This window comes from Phyllobates terribilis, unplaced genomic scaffold, assembly GCF_046119375.1.
Source record: "Phyllobates terribilis strain yellow unplaced genomic scaffold, ASM4611937v1 Scaffold_1__5_contigs__length_1240528914, whole genome shotgun sequence".
Taxonomy (NCBI): domain Eukaryota; kingdom Metazoa; phylum Chordata; class Amphibia; order Anura; family Dendrobatidae; genus Phyllobates; species Phyllobates terribilis.
In genome coordinates, this window is record NW_027362761.1 from 1165863316 (window position 1) to 1165879089 (window position 15774).

A 15774-nucleotide genomic window follows, 5' to 3' on the forward strand; every position below is an offset into this window, starting at 1 on the left:
AAAGTTGAAGTTACGCAGGGGATGGATCTTTCAGCAAGACAATGATCCAAAACACCGCTCCAAATCTACTCAGGCATTCATGCAGAGGAACAATTACAATGTTCTGGAATGGCCATCCCAGTCCCCAGACCTGAATATCATTGAACATCTGTGGGATCATTTGAAGAGGGCTGTCCATGCTTGGCGACCATCAAACTTTACTGAACTGGAATTGTTTTGTAAAGAGGAATGGTCAAAAATACCTTCATCCAGGATCCAGGAACTCATTAAAAGCTACAGAAAGCGACTAGAGGCTGTTATTTTTGCAAAAGGAGGATCTACTAAATATTAATGTCACCTTTCTGGTGAGGTGCCCATACTTATGCACCTGTCAAATTTTGTTTGAATGCAGATTGCACATTTTCTGTTAGTACAATAAACCTCATTTCAAGGCAGAAACATTACTGTGTCCAACAGTTATTACATATATCAAACTGAAATAGCTGTTGCAAAAACACCAATTTTAAGAAAACATTAAGCTTAAGATTAATAGGGGTGCCCAAACTTTTTCATATAACTGTATCTTTCCCTATTTCTGCACATATTGCCAATATAACAAATTGATTGACCCTCCTTTAAACTTCTTTTACCCCAGTCTATGCAAATTGTATGGGGACTGACGGAAGATCTGGGAACTTAGATATATGAGATGTAATCCATGTATTCTTTTCTGGGGTTTATTCGTCACTTTTCCGCAGTCGATGTGATTTCTTCCTGAGTAATGTGTCCTTGAATTGGCTCCACAAGCTTTTATGTATTGAGTGCTGATATTTTCTGTCATTGAAACATTAAGATGTATCTCACCAGTAAATGGTCTTATGTGTTCGGCTAACAAGCCGTTCTGTGCAGCCGCTGCAGAATGAAAAATTGTGCAAATTCTCTGAAGGCTCTCCAGCTTTTTATCCTGCTTTTAATAATCTTTTTTTTTTTCTTTATTCTCCTTCAAAATATAGAATTGGGCTACAGAAAAGAGCAATCGGTCCATTGTTTTGGTAGTTTAAAGGGGTTGTATAAGATTAGAAAGACAAGGCTGTTATCAGAAACGGCACCACATTTGTCCCCAGGTATTGATTGCAGCATTCACTTTAATGAAGCTAAACTGCAATATCAGACACAACCTGTGGTTAACGGTGGCGCTGTTTCTGTAAGAGAGCAGGCACGTTTTTCTTATCTCATATAATTTAAGGATTCTGTCTTTTTGCTCTTGGAATTCTTTACAAGGGCGATGTAGGATTAGTTAGATGGATTAAACTGCACAACCTGTCTATGCTTTAGGTCTGTTATTGTTGTGTATAGCGTATACTTGGAAGCTCCCTAGCGCCCCCTAATGGTGGCTGTCCTTTTAATTATTTACTCTGCAATGAATCAGTTCTGTCTCTCCCTACCTTCCACCATTGCAATGAATCTCCTAGCAGGACTGTCAGGTTTTTGAAGACGTTTATTTTAATAAGGAAGGGTTTCCTGAGACGTATTGATAGCCACGCGAGCCACGTTCCCAGGCCGATGAGTGCCACGTACCTTGTATCTCTAGGAACAACGAGGGTGACTATGTCCAGTACTGTATCTCCGTTCTAATAACTCAAGAGTGTTCATAGTTTATGATATGCCTTCAATAAAGGGAATCTGTCAGTAGGTAATCAAAGAGCAGTATCATGTAGGAGCAGAGAGCCTGATTCCGGTGATGTATCATTTACTGGGCTGCTCGGTGTAGTTTTGATAAAATCCCTGTTTTTTCTATTCTAGATATAGCAGTTCAATGAATGCTGGGTTGTGTATAACCCAGCCCCCACCTCTGATTAGCAGCTTCCTGTATACATTGTCAGAAGGTTGCCAATCAGTGGTGGGGGCAGGGTTACACAGATTAGCTGGACTTTCAGGCTCGTGACACCTAGTCCGGTAGTGATAATTTCCTGCTGATAAAACACTGATTGTATTAAAACTACAGCAAGCTGCTGAGCAAGTGATACATCCCTAGAATTAGGCTCTCTGCCCCTACGTCATACTGCTCTCACATAAACAAAAAAAAACTACTGACAGATACTGTTTAAAGAGTAATCAAACGACATGCTGCTGTGCTGTTTCAATGGCCAGTTTATGCTCCTTTTGAAGCTGCTTTCAACTGCTGCTCTTCAAGACCTGTACACTGTATTCAAACAATCCTAGTATGGGACTTTCCCTGTCTGAGGACAGAAATGGGGAATGGAGAGACTCAGAGAAGGAAAATCCTGTACACAGATTGTGTGATTATAGTGTGCTGTTCTTTCTGAGCAGTAGTTGGCTACTGGTCCATACACTGCTCTCACTACAGTGAGAGCTCTTCAGAGTAGAATACAGAGAGACTGCTGGGGGTCTCAGGACCTAGACCCCCACACTAAGCTGTTTTAGTGCTGTATGTCTGGTTCTGTATCTTTGTAAAAACTGAAGGGTAGTCAAGTACGTGGAGCATTATGACCCCCTCATTCAGCTGATTGGGGGGACTGAGGCTTCTTGGTGTTAGACCCTATAAATTGGAAAGTAGTGGCTGAGGATACATTATCAATACTACAGTACAGTATGGGACTTTCCCTGTCTGAGAATAGGGCTGAAGAACAGAGTGGCTTAGAGAGGGAAAATCCAGTACACGGTTTCAATATGTCTATGGATGTGTACACCACTCCCACCACACAGCAGTGTACGAATCTAAAGACGTACTAGTCCCAGGGAACCATTTTAAGAGAAATAGTCGGCATTTTGGGTGTGTTTTGTGGCTCTGAATGATATAATTTAGAAGTTTTTTGAATTTTGAAGTCTGGGACATAACCCCCATGTGTCTTCAATGTCCAGATATTTTGATATTAAACCTTGGTTAGGTAAAGTATATTATCATGACCCATGGGTTATATAAGGCCGAGGATACGTTCTGGGGTTTACATTATGGACATTAATGTTTATATATTTTTTTCAGGTAATTTTCTTCTTGGAAAACAAGGTTATATTTTCGGTGGTGGACTATCCTTGAGCCAGTTGTGGAAAACTGCCTGGGGACAACTGGTGGTGCCCAAGTCTCATGTCTCTCATGGACAAACACAAAGTGAAACGCCAGAGATTAGATCGGATATTTGAAGGTGAGGATCTCACGTTTTCTTCAGAAAATGTTAATTTAAATTTGCAATTAACAAAATAAGTATTTTAGGGATGTTGCATGGTGCACCTAACTAGTTTTGCCAGGATTCAATTCATCCTCTGCCGTCATCTCGGATCCTTGATGTTGGCTGCAACAGTCCTCAGTGTAGTATCGCACGTACTGAAAGCTGAAACTACAAGTCCCAGGTTGCGAAGGAAAGATATCTGAGCGAGGCGGGCAAAAAAAATGTAAATCAGGCAGGAGGGTGGATTTATGGTCAACAATGTTCTCTTCGCTGATCAGAAAATGGATTAAAAGATACATCAAATTGCAAATATTACTGAGGCACTCATGGAAAGTGCTACACCTAAGACATCTGAGATGTTCCCAAAAATGAGGAGACCTCTTGGAAGAGTTGGAATGTCTCCTGGGCACCACAAAAGCCTCAGGAAATCTCCCAGAGACCAGAATTTGCACTTGATGGCGGGATGCTTCTTCCTCTGATGGAGCGTAGGCATCCATCTGCACTTCAAATGATGCAAAACAGTGTTGCATAAGGGGCATGATCTGTAAAATATTGTAACAGTTATGGAAAACAATTTTGCCCCTACGCAATTTACCGCAGGACCACTTCCAAAAGTTGGCAGATATGACCTAGGAGTAATCACCAAAATGCTTTCTCAACATTTGTTGAGATCCTCCTGATCTGCAAGGGCTCATATCTCATAGGGTGTAAGGGTGTCCTTCCTGGAGATCTAGGTAGCCTGTGTCTGTCCTTTAGGTTTATCACACCCACCGCTACTCAACTTTCCACTTCTGATCAAGCCAAATTTAATATTTCAAACCTATGTCTGGTAGTCTGCGATCATGTGGAAGCTCACTCAATTGGTGGTTAGACAATATAGGCACAAACACATGGGAGATACAGTCCGTGGTATCAAACTTGGCATTTTCACTGTGTCACAGTTTTTTAAAGTTGCGTTCACAAGGCGGCACAACATACAGCTGCTCGGGACACTGTGAAATATCTCCTATATCTCTTTTATATTCTACGCCATGGGGAATACGAGTCCACAACAAAGTTCAGGCCTGATTTAATAGCTTGGTCCAACTGGTGAAATCGGGGAGACCTTGTTGGGACTTAATGTCATGCCAGGTGTGTGAAAGACTTAGTGCAACACAAAGGGAAAAGGGAAAGGGAGCCCAGACTCTAGGGAAAGGGGGAAGGGGAGACCTCCTAGTCTGGTCTAGTGTCACCCTGTCTCAACTACCGTCCCTATATTGGCTCTTCAACAATCGCCGCACGCGTGACTCGCCCTGACTTTCCCTGGTGTATGGCTAAGGCTAGGGAGGGGAGGAGATGAGCACTAGTCGATCTCCACTAAACTGTATAGACAATAAGGGTAGACAAACAGGGGGGATTGCTTAGCTTTAGACAACTCCAAACAAATGCGCACACGGCCTCAAGCTCCAGACGAAGTTCTGCTTTTTCTAAATCCTTACAAGTAGTAATGAAAATCGTCGGCACATCCCTCTCAGACACACCAGGTATTTATATACCCAGGCCAGGGAGCTAATTAGCCACAGGGAGGTAGCCGCCGGGTCTTAGAGACAGCCAGCCTCTAAGAAGATGTCTGTAATGCCAAACGTAGAGATCTCCTGCAACCAACTGCGGGGCGACTGTCTGTCACCTCTGACACACCCGTGACACTTGGTGAAAGGTGTAACCAGATTGATGAACATAAAGGTTATTTTTACCTGTAAAGGCAATCTGTCAGAAGGATCAACACTTATAAGCCGTCCAACAGGTCATAGGAAGCTGACTAAAATGATGTCTTGATGTCTGCCATCTGATGTCTTATTCCAGAAAAATCCATGTTTTCCTAAATATGTAAATGAGGTGTTTAGATCTATGGGCCGGACATAGATCTCCCTGAGAATCTGCCTCCAGAGCTTAAAAAGGGGCATTACTAGTGTAAGACATGTCTGCTCTCCAGATCTACATGTCTCACACTGGTAATGCCCCCTTTTATTTACAATAAGCTCTGGATGCAGATCCTTAGGGAGATCTATGCCCGGTCCATAGATCTTAACAGCTCATTTACATATTGAAAAAAAAATGTGGATTTCTCTGGAATAAGACATCGGATCACAGATATCAAGGTATCATTTTATTCAGCTTCCTATGGCCTACATGTCCACATAGATGGTTTAGAAGACTTGATCCTACTGACAGATTCCCTTTAAATGGAGTACAGTAGTGGTCCTTACGTGAATTTATCTTATCGGCCAATATTTCCCTTTAAATTATGTAGTTATTGCTGAGCAGTGACATGCTATGAACTTAATATTCCTGCAATTTCTCTGCTTATTCTCATGTGCTACTTATCTGTATAAATGTGAGATTTATTGCACGTTTCATCTATAATATTCATCACGGGGCCGTAATTGAATTTGCAGAATTTTACACAAAATGAATATCAAGTTGCAGCTGAAATTCTAATTTAATATGCATACATTCTCCAGATAGAAAATAAACAATGAAAAAACTGGGGAAAATAATTATTCCAGGCTGCTGTCTCCTCAACTGAGCCATGAAAACGTGTCATTTGAAAAATTGCATATTCTTGCAAAATGAATGGCTTTGTTTTTTATTCTCTTTCATTAATATAGCATCGACATATTACACAGTGCTATACAGAGAATTCACCAATCCGTCCTGCTGCCTGTCCCAGTGGAGCTTACAATCAAATCTATCAAGCTCCGGTGCACGAATACTCTAAAGCCTAAGACTCATTAACACTGGGGTTTCGCACTGCAATCTTGATAAAAACTAAGAGGTGCACTCCTCTTCAGGAATTTGGCGCATCGTACAACAGGCGTGTGTCTCCGCCATAAAATTACCCCAACTAGGAGATGTACATGTTAGCGTAATTTGGGCAATTTATGATTAATCTGACGGTCGGGATGAAACTGCCCCAGGATTGGCATAAAAATGGCAATAGTCTCAAATATTTTTTTTTTGAGTTGTGCAAAAATTTTGCAACACTTTAAGGACTTTAACGCCAGAAAACTGGAGAAAACTCCTTGATAAATCTGGGGCTCAATTCTCAAGGGCTACTTGTCATAACTTTAGGGCAGGGGTGTGTGACTTTTCGTGACCTAAAGGCCAGATTATCAGATTCTTGTATTTTAAAGTGAAGTAATAAAACTTAAAAGGGTACACCCATATAAGGGTTTATACCCATACCTACAGTTATATGAAAAAGTTTGGGCACCCCTATTAATCCTAAGCTTAATGTTTTATAAAAATTGGTGTTTTTGCAACAGCTATTTCAGTTTGATATATGTAATAACTGTTGGACACAGTAATGTTTCTGCCTTGAAATGAGGTTTATTGTACTAACAGAAAATGTGCAATCTGCATTCAAACAAAATTTGACAGGTGCATAAGTATGGGCACCTCACCAGAAAAGTGACATTAATATTTAGTAGATCCTCCTTTTGCAAAAATAACAGCCTCTAGTCGCTTCCTGTAGCTTTTAATGATTTCCTGGATCCTGGATGAAGGTATTTTTGACCATTCCTCTTTACAAAACAATTCCAGTTCAGTTAAGTTTGATGGTCGCCGAGCATGGACAGCCCTCTTCAAATGATCCCACAGATGTTCAATGATATTCAGGTCTGGGGACTGGGATGGCCATTCCAGAACATTGTAATTGTTCCTCTGCATAAATGCCTGAGTAGATTTGGAGCGGTGTTTTGGATCATTGTCTTGCTGAAAGATTCATCCCCTTCGTAACTTCAACTTTGTCACTGATTCTTGAACATTATTGTCAAGAAGTTGCTGATACTGAGTGGAATCCATGCGTCCCTCAACTTTAACAAGATTCCCGGTGCCGGCATTGGCCACACAGCCCCAAAGCATGATGGAACCTCCACCAAATTTTACTGTGGGTAGCAAGTGTTTTTCTTGGAATGCTGTGTTTTTTTGACGCCATGCATAACGCCTTTTTGTATGACCAAACAACTCAATCTTGGTTTCATCAGTCCACAGGACCTTCTTCCAAAAAGAAATTGGCTTCTCCAAATGTGCTTTTGCATACCTCAGCCGACTCTGTTTGTGGCGTGCTTGCAGAAACGGCTTCTTTCGCATCACTCTCCCATACAGCTTCTCCTTGTGCAAAGTGCGTTGCATAGCTGACCGATGCACAGTGACACCATCTGCAGCAAGTTGATGCTGCAGCTCTCTGGAGGTGGTCTGAGGATTGTCCTTGACTGATCTCACCATTCTTCTTCTCTGCCTTTCTGATGTTTTTCTTGGACTGCCACTTCTGGCCTTAACAAGAACTGTCCCTGTGTTCTTCCATTTCCTTACTATGTTCCTCACAGTGGAAACTGACAGGTTAAATCTCTGAGACAGCTTTTTGTATCCTTCCCCTGAACAACTATGTTGAATAATCTTTGTTTTCAGATCATTTGACAGTTGTTTTGAGGAGCCCATGATGTCACTCTTCAGAGGAGATTCAAACAGGAGAACAACTTGCAAGTGGCCACTTTAAGTAGCTTTTCTCATGATTGCATACACCTGGCTATGAAGTTCAAAGCTCAATGAGGTTACAAAAGCAAAGAAAGGGCTTTAGTAAGTCAGTAAAAAGTAGGTAGAAGTATTTAAAACAAGAAAATGATAAGGGTGCCCATACTTATGCACCTGTCAAATTTTGTTTGAATGCAGATTGCACATTTTCTGTTAGTACAATAAACCTCATTTCAAGGCAGAAACATTACTGTGTCCAACAGTTATTACATATATCAAACTGAAATAGCTGTTGCAAAAACACCAAGTTTTATAAAACATTAAGCTTAAGATTAATAGGGGTGCCCAAACTTTTTCATATAACTGTATTTGCCCCGGAGTAGGCATCACATTCTGGACAACAAGTTCCTTTATTCTCTGTACAAAGTGTTCAGCTAGTATGTGGCAAAAAAGTAATCCTCAATAGTAATAATAATAATAAAAAAAAAGAATAATTACAATATAGCATATATTCCATAAAATATATAAAAAAATATTCAAATAAATCCAGCACTGATGAGACACAAAATCAAAATAAGCAATGACATCAGTGACTCACAGGTGACCTCTTCTCTTTTCGTAATAATTTTTCTTCCTTTTCTTCTCCATCCAAACCAAACTGTCACAATGATTTCTCCCAGGCGAAATGTCTTTGGCTGTTTATTTTAATAGCAGAATTGCACACTTGAAAACAGGGGTCTCAAACATGCGGCCCGAGGTCCTGTGGCTGCTTCATGCGGCCCGCAGGCACCATAGACCCCTTGACAATCCCGGCCCAGGGGACCGCCGATGGCAGGGCTTATCACCAGGATGGAGAAATTACTCCAAGATGAGGACCAGGATGGGGCATTACTACAAGATGGGGACCAGGACAGGGCATTACTACAAGATGGGGACCAGGATGGGGCATTACTACAAGATGGGGACCAGGACAGGGCATTACTACAAGATGGGGACCAGGATGGGGCGTTACTACAAAAAGGAGACCAGGATGGGGCATTACTAAAATATGGGGACCAGGATGGAGCATTACTACAAGATCGGGACCCGGGATGGGGCATTACTACAAAATGGAGTCCAGAATGGGACATTACTACAAGAAGAGGACCAGGATGGGGGACAGTACTACAAGATGAGGACCAAGATGGGGACATTACTCCAAGATGAGGACAAGGATGAGGACATTACTCCAAGATGAGGATCAGGATGGGGTATTACTACAAGATGGGGACCAAGATGGGACAGTACTACAAAATGGAGACCAGGAAGGAACATTACTACAAGAAGGAGACCAGGATGGAGGACAGTACTACAAGATGAGGACCAAGATGGGGCATTACTACAAGGTGGGGGCGTTACTACAAGAAGGGGACTAGGATGGGGACATTACTACAAGATGGGGACCAGGATGGGGCATTACTTCAAGATGAGGACATTACTACAAGATGGGGGCCAGAATGGGACATTACTAGAAGATGGGGACCAGAATGGAGCACATTACTACAAAATGTTTGCCAGAATTACTATATGGTGCTAATTGTAAGACAATATTACTGTATATGACCAATTGGGGGGAAATAAACTTGTAAAAATTAAAAAAAATAAAATAAAAAGAAAGCATGAAAAAATATTTTGCCTCTAAAAATGCTGCTTTACATATAAACTAAAGTTAACAAAAAAAGTGCACGTTTGTTATTGCCACACCCATAACGACCCAAGCTATAAAAAAATAAATTCGTGGATAAAACAGTTTTAAGGGACTAGGGAAAAAAAGCACCTTTTTAAATAGGCACCTACAAGTGCTTTTTTGACAACACAAGGATGAGCTGGCTGGTTAAGATGTCCCCACCTCTCTAGATGACCTGGTATCCCTGGCTAGCCGGATCGACATCAGGTTTCAGGAGCGCTCCAAGGAGGTGATCCAAGAGAAAAGACCTATGCTCTTGGCCCCTACCTTCCAAAGGTCGATCATTCTACAGACCTCAGCTTCGACACTCCCCTTCGAATCTATGCAAGTTGACCAGGTGAAGCTGGCCAAGCATCATAAGGAGGTCCGCCGTGCCGAGGGGTGGTGATTCTACTTCTACAGTTCTGAACATTTAGTTCACTCCTGCCCTGAGAAGCCGGGAAACTTCAAAGCCGAGGGCCTGTAGTAGAGGCTACCCTGGGTGAGTATCGCGTAATGCCGTTTGGGCTCTGCAATGCCCCAGCGTTCCAAGAACTAGTGAACAATATCTTCCATGACCTACTCTACCCTTGTGTGGTGGTTTACCTGGATGACATACTGGTGTTCTCCCCGACTCACAGGAGGGATGTCCACCAGGTCCTGCAGAGGTTATGGGAGAACCGTTTGTACGCCAAGTTTGAGAAGTGCATCTTCAAGCAAACCTAGGATACATCTCCCTTCCTCGGATACATCATCTCTGAGACCGAACTGAGGATGGATCCTGAGAAAGTGTCCGCCGTCCTGAAGTGGCCCCGTCCTGAGGACCTGAAAGCTATTCAGCGGTTTCTGAGATTCGCTAATTACTACATTATTACTACATAATTACTACAGTTCATTCCACCTTTCTCCTCTCGGACCGCCTCAATTTCTGCCCTGACCCACAAAGGTGCTAACCCTGGGGTATGGACTCCTGAGACTGAAAGCGTCTTTGCCTCCCTAAAATAGGCCTTCTCTTCAGTTCCAGTGCTGCACAGACATGACAGTAATAAGCAATTCTTTTTGGAGCTGGATGCTTCTTCCTCTAGGGCCAGTGCTGTTCTTACTCAGAAGTCTCCTACCGGACGTATGGTGACCTGTGGTATCTTTTCCAAAGCCTTCTCAGCTCAAGAATGCAACTGTTCTCCTCCCAGTGCCGGCCTCCAGCCAATGATTGACAGGTCTCCCTTCGTTGTGACCAGCTGCCCTGGCCCTCATCTCACAAAGGTGCCATCATTCCTGGGTCGGCGCATGCTGTGTAGGGTTCTGATGTTACGAAAGCTGGAGTATTCATATGTGCATGGACTGACCCTTGGAATGACAGCGCCTACTGAAATGTTAGTCTTTGTGACTGCCGCCCCTCTTTGTGCAGGCACCGTCATTCCTGGGTGGGGGCGGTGCATGCGCAGATGGATATCCTGGCTCTCGCAACCTCATCAAGACATTACACTTCATACGCCGCCCCCAGAATGACGGCACAAGCGTGAAACGTCGGCCGGGGTGAAAACAGATTGCAGAGATTTGTGACCCGTCAATCACTGGCAGGAGGCTGGCGCCAGGAGAAGAAAGAGGCCGGAGAAGACGACGGAGCTGTAAGTGCAGATGGATGGATTACAAGAAAACAGAGACATGGATTTGTAAAATAAAGGTATGGGAGTAATCATTAGGACAGGTACTTTACCGTGATGACGTTACTCTGGGGTCCAAAAATCTACTGACAGTTTCCCTTATGTGTTTTTTTATGCGCCACTATTATGTGGACACTGTAAGGCAGTGGTATAAGGGTATAGTAAGGACCTTATATGGCACTATAATTTGGGCAGTATTTTGAAAGTGCTGTATAAAAATAGACAGGGTCCCTGATTTTTACAAGCAATTTTTTATTTTTTAACCTAGAGACATTTGCAGCTTTTCCCCTTGCCCACGCTCTACTCTACGAGCGGATGACTGCAGTTAAGTTCCTCCAATATCTACATCTCGTTCTTTATTGACCGTAGCAATCCCGGGTGATGAGATTACCGACGCCGTTACGAAGTTTGCTTTTCTCATATTGCGTATTATGTATTGGAAAGTTGGAAAAGAAAAACATCTGACAGATGTTCTGCTCCGAAGTTTTACATTCAAATGTCATTACCCTCCTGACAACACAAGCCTCCCAGACAAATGGTGTCCATTCCCAAAATCACATTAGGACATTTCATAGACGCAGAGGGGGTGAAGTCATACAGAATAGTCATTCATGTTTTAACTTAATCCTTTTCTTGTCTCCAGAGAAGAGAAATTGACATTTCCCACCTATATGGCTGATATCCAGCGGATCTGTCCCGAGATGATTGCGGCACAATGCGTGCGTCATGTGGAATCATTCTACGCTGAGGGCAAAGAGTTCAGCATCCTTGTATCTGGCGTTAAGGAGGGCTTGGAATAAAATTTTCAACTGTTTTGATATTGGATCTTCACTAGGAGGTTTTGTTTTATTAAAGAATGGTGTCAGTGTAGAGAGACGTAACGTTACCATCTAAGGGTGAAGGGTATTGTCCTCCAAGGGCCACGAAATTGCACTGTGAGTATACAAAAATATTACTCTTGCTGTCCCCTTTTTTTTGAGCCTCTGTTTATCCATCATGTGTTACTAACTCAAATGCCCAAAATTTACAAAAGGGATGGACTTTGCTGCCCTATCGGACCCCTATAAAGCTTGTTTAACACCTATGATACTTACAAACATTCGTTACTAAAATAGCCCCAATCTTAGGGTTACCCAAAAGAGGGCATGAACTCACTTTTGGACTTAGTTTATGCCCAAATTTACTGGAATTGTTTCTTAAAACTCAGAACAGTCCTGGCAAATCCCGGAGGGTTAGCAGCTATAGTGATAGAGCAGCGGGGGTTTCTTCCTCAAAAACAGACAGTGCTTCTCTTATTGGCCCATATAGGGGGAGGTTGCAACTTTTTAGTGCAAGTTACACTTTACTTTTGTCATGTCTCACCTGAAGAGGTAGATCCTCTAAGCCCTTTGTCCGGATGAGCAGTTTTAATACAGCACGGACAGGTGGCACTAGTACAGCAGAACAGTCAAATTGGGACAAGGGTACATCGACGACTTAAAGGGGTTTTCCCACAAACAAAAGTTAATTTTAATCAATAAATCTTGGAATAAAAATAAGTTCCACAATTGGATGTATTTAAATTAAATGTTCCTATGGTGAGATAATCTTATAAATGTGCCCCTGCTGTGTACTGTGTAATGGCTGTGTCTGACCGTGCAGGAACATAGTCTGATCATACCACATCTCCTGGGCAATGGAGGAAGCAAAGAGATTATACAGACAGGTCAGCCGGGGATCACAGCTGATTCTTTCTGTGAGATCAAACATTTCCCTGCCTGTTTTTAAACAATGTTTTACTTCAAAGAAAGAATTATTTGTACATATGTCTGTACACTTTTTTTCTCCCTCCCCTGCCCAGGAGCTGTGGTATGATCAGACAGTGTTCCTGCAGGGTCAGACACAGCCATTACACAGTACACAGCAGGGGCACATTTATAAGATTTTCTCAGCACAGGAACATTTTATTTAAACGCATCCAATTGTGGAACTTAAGTAGCTGAGCTAGATCCACCATGAAGCAAAGTAGGCACCACAATAATGCAGAGTTGTCACAGAGATATGGAACCGATGCAGCAAAGTTGAGTTTGCAATGGTTGTACAGTACAGCAGGGCTGGACCAACAATGATTGAAGTATCAGCACTAAAGCATGGAATGGCAGAGCTGAATAGCCGAGACTGATGTAGCAGTACTGGACTACAGAATAGCAGAGCTGAACAGTGGAGACTGATACAGCAGTGCTGGAGCTACAGAGTAGCAGAGCTGAACAGTGGAGACTGATGTAGCAGTGCTGGAACCACAGAATAGCAGAGCTGAACAGTGGAGACTGATGTAGCAGTGCTGGAACCACAGAATAGCAGAGCTGAACAGTGGAGACTGATGTAACAGTGCTGTAACCACAGAATAGCAGAGCTGAACAGTGGACACTGATGTAGCAGTGCTGTAACAACAGAATGGCAGAGCTGAACACTGGAGACTGATGTAGCAGTGCTGGAAATACAGAGTAGCAGAGCTGAACAGTGGAGACTGATATAGCAGTGTTGGAACCACAGAGCAGCAGAGCTGAACAGTGGAGACTGATATAGCAGTGTTGGAACCACAGAGCAGAAGAGCTGAACAACAGATACTGATCTAGCAGTGCTGGAACCACAGATTAGTTGAGCTGAACAGTGGAGACTGATGTAGCAGTGCTGGAACCACAGAATAGCAGAGCTGAACAGCGGAGACTGATGGAGCAGTGTTGAAACAACAGAAAAGCAGAGGGATGGTTCCCAGCAAGACATAGATTTGAATGCCAACTACCTGAAAACTCAGGACAGTTCCACCACCTGAACCAGTCTAAATTCCCCGGGAAGTTAGCACCTCCAATGTGCAGAATAGCAAACGGACACAGAAGCCTGTGAGGGAAGACACCGCTGCCAACGCTTGAGCTAGAACATGTGAGTAACAATTTTTTATGCTATTTTAGAAGTTTTTTCAGGAGTAATATCTTTTACGTCAAAGGCTTTCCCAGCTTCAAAATAACAAATCTGGCAGCAACAAGTGCCGAAAAGAAGGAAGAATTGCATCTGATGTATCCGGTATAGATGGCGGCTGTGTTCTTTCTTTTTACCTCTTTTACACTGATGTATCTTATTCTCAGTATAGAAGAAGGGGCCGCAGCTCACGTTTGTACCTATTGATTACATTCACACTCCACTTATTGAAAATGACCTTTCATCTTATAAAAATAACCTTTTCTTTTTTTCCTCTTGACATTTTCATGTTTCGTGTGATCTTTAGTGACAGGTCTGTGACATTCAGAATCCAGTCACCGATCCTATATACTGCGCCTGGGTATATGACAAAGACCCATCTGCGTGATTCATTCTAGGTAGATATCTTAATAATGTAGTGATATATAGTATATATGACAATGCAGGTGGTATTTACTGATATAAAGGCCACAGATATGCATCCACACACATAGGTCTGCATGAAAGCTGTATACCAATAAATGGTAGATTTTTATCGAGATTATTTGAAAACTTGTTTCATTTTTCTAAAATCACATATATATGAATGAAAGAATCTCTGTTGAGGAATCTTCTAAACAAAGTTTGTGACCTCCTGGACATCGTATCAGACCACTATGGCCCCGTTAATGGCTATATTAGATTTTGGTAGGACCTGCACCTCCATCCTAAGGATGGACCATCAATATCAGAGTTTAAGAAAACTTCTTTAACACTTTCTCTGCCCAACACTAAAAGGGATGCCGACAATAACCCCTTTGTTGCCCTAGACCACCAGGGATCATCGTTACATCAAAACCTTCTCTGCACTGGACCACCAAATTTGCTGACATTAACTCCTCCTAGACCACAAGTGATTTTGCCATTGACCCTTCAGTACGTAGATGATGGCATTACCTTCTTAACTTCTCTAGACCACTAGGAGCCTTGGTTTTAACCCTTTCATCATATTTAAACTAGAAACCTAGGTGTTAAATGGTCTTTGGGCGAAGCTAACCCCCAACGCCATGTAAGAATTTGGAATTGTTATTTTTGGCAAAGTTTGCTCTGCTGCCCTAACAGACAATCTCTCTGGAGCTTGGCATGCTTAAAGAGGACCTGTCACCAGGTCAAAAGTGGCCAGTTTTTGCTCTTATTTTTCTCTTGCTGCTCCCCTGAGTTCTCCTTCTTTTGTTGTTTTTCTTTTTTAAATCCCCCATAGGGTCTATAGTTTATCGGACCACCTTTCATGTAATTACTACTCTAGTCTTTTGGGGTCTCTCCAGCTTTGCACATCTAGAGGTGACATTTTGCCCGCTCTTCTTTGCCCTCTCTCGATCAGTGAGATTGGATGGAGATTTCTGTGAACAGCAATTTTCACGTCTTGTCACAGATTCTTATGGGATTTAGGTCGGGACTGTGACTGGGCCGTTCACACACATGAATGTGCTTTGATCTAAACCATCCATTGTAGCACTGGCAGGTTGTTTAGGGTCGTTGTCCTGCAAGAAGATGAACCTATGCCCCAATCTCAAGTATTTTGCAGCCTCAAACCGGTTTTCCTCCAAGATTGCCCTGTATTTAGCTCCATCCATCTTCCCATTATCTCTGACTAGCTTTCCTGTCCCTGCTGAAGAAAAACCTTCCTACAGCATGATGCTGCTACCACCATGTATGACGGTGGGGATGATGTTTTCAGGGTGATGTTTTATTTTTCTGCCACACACAGCGTTTTGCATTTAGCCCATAAGAT

The 15774-nt window shown here is 42.6% G+C and overlaps 1 protein-coding gene across 4 annotated transcripts in view; it reads left to right on the top strand.

The window, feature by feature from the left end:
• The window catches only part of CTBP1 (C-terminal binding protein 1), a 561086-nt gene that overhangs the window by 262495 nt on the left and 282817 nt on the right, over window positions 1-15774 (top strand). For all 4 annotated transcript variants that reach the window (XM_073649110.1, XM_073649113.1, XM_073649109.1 and 1 more), the window contains exon 2: window positions 2984-3143. In XM_073649110.1, the coding sequence (XP_073505211.1) occupies window positions 3086-3143 (58 nt within the window). In that variant the 5' untranslated portion in view covers window positions 2984-3085. The remainder of the gene's footprint in view (window positions 1-2983; window positions 3144-15774) is intronic.